General features: G+C 38.2%; 1 protein-coding gene across 1 annotated transcript; it reads left to right on the top strand.

Annotated features, from left to right (window-relative positions):
- Positions 1 to 2,083: 2,083 nt before the first annotated feature.
- On the top strand, positions 2,084 to 2,466 carry LOC138827892 (large ribosomal subunit protein eL42-like). Its single transcript, XM_070023491.1, has one exon. The coding sequence runs from the start codon at positions 2,099 to 2,101 to the stop codon at positions 2,417 to 2,419; it is 321 nt and encodes a 106-aa protein (XP_069879592.1). The 5' UTR covers positions 2,084 to 2,098; the 3' UTR covers positions 2,420 to 2,466.
- Positions 2,467 to 3,846: the final 1,380 nt, after the last annotated feature.

Here is a 3,846-nt window from a genome sequence, read left to right as displayed (position 1 = left end):
TGTGTGTGTGTGTGTCTGTGTGTGTGTGTGTGTGTGTGTGTGTGTACTGGGGCTTTAACTCAGGGCCTCTCACTATTGTTCAGCTTTTTGCACTCAAGGCTAATTCTATACTACTTGAGCCACACCTCTGCTTCTGGCTATTTGGTGGCTAATTAGAGATAAGAAACTCAAGAGTCTCATTGACTTTCCTGTCTAGGTTGGCTTCAAACTACTATCTTCAGATTTTAACCTCATAAATAGCTTGGATTACACAGGCATGAGACACCAGTGCCTGGCTAAAGTTTAACTTCTACGTTAGGCACAAGAAAAGATTCACAACAATAACTAAAAACAAAATGGAACAACTACAACCATATGTTATATAAAAGTGATTTAACACTTATGAATTAATTTCGACATTTTTCCGTTTGATATTTTCATACTGTGATCCATCTCAGCTTGAATAAAGCGGAACTGTGGACAAGGAGGCTCTAATACTGTCTCATTTGGAAGGCACTAGGTTCAGTCAGTGATTTTGTACTTAGTGTGCCTCTGAGCAGCCTTGGAATGTGGAGAGAGCCTTGTGTACTTTGCCTCTGAAGATCCAGGCCTGCTCTAGCTCCACCTGTTAGTAGGAATTTGTGGTTTTACAGTTGTGTAACATGATTTCTAACTCAATTAATTTTGTTATTTTTCATCATCCAAAGATGATGAAAATCCATTGGATTTCATCATCTATCTGTGGAATATTAGCACAGTTGATGGCAATTAAATATTTGTAGAAGCTAAAATGGCTTTAATTTCTGAATGACTCAGTCACACTACAGTCAGATATGGTGTCTCTAATATGTCTAGTCACATAGTAATCTAGAAGAATACAAGTGCTAGGTGTCAAAATCTGAGGAAAAGAACAAACATTTCATGAAATCTGTATAAATCCACCATTAGTGCTAGAACAAGGCTTTTTAGTGGAAGCCTGGTGATCTGTACTTCTTTGTGGTTTCTTTATGTGGCCCATGCTGGCTTTGAACTCTTGGACACAAGGAGTCTTCCTGTCTTGGCTTCCCAAGTAGCGAAGACTAGAGCTATTTGGGAGGCCAAGACTACAGGCATGTGTCATTGCTCAGCTCCAATCTCACTTTGTGACTCCCTTACTATACACTCTTCCTCTCCTATAGGCAGATATAACCTTTCCCTACCTTTTATCCTGGCTTGTATATATAAACTCAACTCATGCTAGCTGAAGTTACTTGTTTATAGATTGGGTTTTTACTAGATCAAGGGTCAGCAGTATTTTTTCTGTATATGGTCAGATAATAACTATTTCAAATGGAGCCAAATGGCCTCTTATCCTAACACTGTTCAAGTTGGTGATTATAGCTCTAAACCACAATAGTCAATATGTAAACAAATGGGCATGGCTGTGTTCCAGTAACACTTTATGAACATGGAAATTTGCATTTCATATGTTTACGGTCGTGAAATATTTTTCTTTTTCTATTTTGTTGAAAAGAAAACATTTAAAACCATAAAACTATTTTACCCACCAACCATGGCTTGTGGCCTTCTGTGCTTTAATTAGATTATAAATTCTTCAGGGGCTGGGATTTTCTGTTTACTAAGCTAAAGGCCTTGGGCCATGGTAAGTACTTCCTGACTGTTTCTTCAAGAAAGGTGTAAATTAAAGTATATTTTATAATCTATAAGCAAATAACATAAACTTATATTTGCCTAGTAGAGTTGGCCTTCAGGGACTATAATAATAGTAGCCCTATTTTATAGATATAATTTATCCATAGAGTACATTTTGCTTTTGTGAACATGTTGTACCAACACTGATTTTGTTAGTGTCCAAACAACATTGCTGTAGAAAATGCCTTCCTTGTTTTTTTCCTTTTGATTTTTTTATTGACTTTTGGAGATGTCTTGGGATGATTTTGATGATCCAACAACATACTAGCCCTCTATACCATGCTATTCATTGCCTGTTGTTTATACCCAGCAATAGAATAAAATCCACCAGTCATTGTTGAATAAAGAGTAAGCATGAGCTTTTTCCTCAGAGCTGCGTGAGGCGCATGTCGTGGTCTCCGGGTCTCCCGATGGCTCTACTATAAAGATGGTCAACGTACCCAAAACCAGAAGGACTTTCTGTAAGAAATGTGGCAAGCATCAGCCTCACAAAGTGACCCAGTACAAGAACGGAAAAGATTCTCTGTATGCCCAAGGGAAGAGGCGCTACGATCGGAAGCAAAGCGGCTATGGTGGGCAGACCAAGCCAATATTCCGAAAGAAGGCTAAAACCACCAAGAAGATTGTGCTGAGGCTTGAATGTGTTGAGCCTAACTGCAGATCCAAGAGGATGCTGGCCATCAAGAGATGCAAGCATTTTGAACTGGGAGGAGATAAGAAGAGAAAGGGCCAAGTGATCCAGTTCTAAACTTTGGGGGGAGGAGGGAGGTGGGGTCTTAATTTTGAGGGGAAGATCTTGAAGCTATAAAATTACCTGATGGAAAACTAATAAATCTCAGAAAACTAAAAAAAAAAAGAGTAAGCATGAACTCTGGAAATTCTGACTGTCATGTAATTTCTTAAGGCTGGAGATACCTGCGGTGGGAGTAAGAGACCTCAGGTGCAGAGGGAAGATATGCTGGGAATTCTTCATGGATCACCTGTCCAGATTTATTCCTCACCTTCTCAGTCCATTCTGTGTCCTGGGTGCTGGAGTACAGATGGGATTGAACAATGGATACCACCAATGGGACACTGAAGGTCAAGTACTCTCATCCTAATTCTGGTACATAGTCATAGTGTCCATGTTCCCCATAGGCAGTTCTTTGGTCTGTTCTGAGCATGCAGGGCCCATGTCCCCCTTGGAGAGTATTTCCTGGGAAGCATTGCCCAATAACTCAACACAGTGGTCTTTCACTGACTGAAATTCACTGTTCCAAAACCCAGGGATGTTTTCTGTGAGGTGATCCACTCTGCACTGTAATGTCTCTGGCTCTTCACACTGAACCTGTAGGGTTTGGCTGACCTGGTCTCTAGCTCTGGCAAGTGCTCCCGCCTAGCCTTAGCCTGGTCTGATATTCAGGCTTTATGTCATGCTTAGGTGCTTGGAAGGTGGCTTAGTGGTAGTGTGCTTGCCTAGTATGAATGAAGCCCTGGGTTTGTTTCCTCAGTACCACATAAACAGAAAAAGCTGGGTGTATATGTATGTCCAGATATAGGATATTTTAAGACACATATTTAAACATTTGAATTGTTCTATATTAATTAGTTGAGTAGATGTTTCTGTTTGGGGGTCAATTGTGATAATACATGTTTATTCATGTGAAATATTAAAATTGCCTCATAATTTAGCAGTTATTCTGTATTTGCTTTGTCATTTTAGTTCTTTATATTTGTATTTCTCTCTCCAATTATGTCAATGTCTTTGATATGAGTTTTAGTAAAAATCAACACTTAAATTTATTTATTGTACTACAAAATTTCTTTTTAATTTAGTCATTTCTATTTTTACCCATGACAATTACTTCTTTCTACATTGTCTAAGTTCATTCTGTTATTTTTCCAAATTCTAAACTGTATGTGTAATTTGCTCATTTTCAATACTTTATTTTTTAGTTTGTAAACATCTAAAACTACTTTTTTTTCTCATTGCCTTAATTGTACTCCATAACTTTGGATTGTTTGTTTGTTTTTGTCAGTATTGGGGCTTTTACTCAGGGTCTCAAACTTGTTAGGCAACAACTGTATTACTTGAGCCATGATCCCAGTCCTGTGCTCCACAATTTTTATGTACATTGTTTTCAGTTGAAGAATTAAGATATTAAAATATCCATATATGTGTATATATAAATATAT

The sequence above is a fragment of the Dipodomys merriami genome, unplaced genomic scaffold, assembly GCF_024711535.1.
Source record: "Dipodomys merriami isolate MVZ:Mamm:240054 unplaced genomic scaffold, mDipMer1.0.p SCAF_16, whole genome shotgun sequence".
NCBI classification, from domain to species: Eukaryota; Metazoa; Chordata; class Mammalia; order Rodentia; family Heteromyidae; genus Dipodomys; species Dipodomys merriami.
Note: the sequence above shows the minus strand (reverse complement) of the source record. Positions and strands in the feature narration are given on the sequence as shown.

Excerpts from the sequence above, each read along its gene's own strand:
- LOC138827892 (XM_070023491.1), top strand. The coding sequence starts at position 2,099 with ATGGTCAACGTACCCAAAACCAGAAGGACTTTCTGTAAGAAATGTGGC.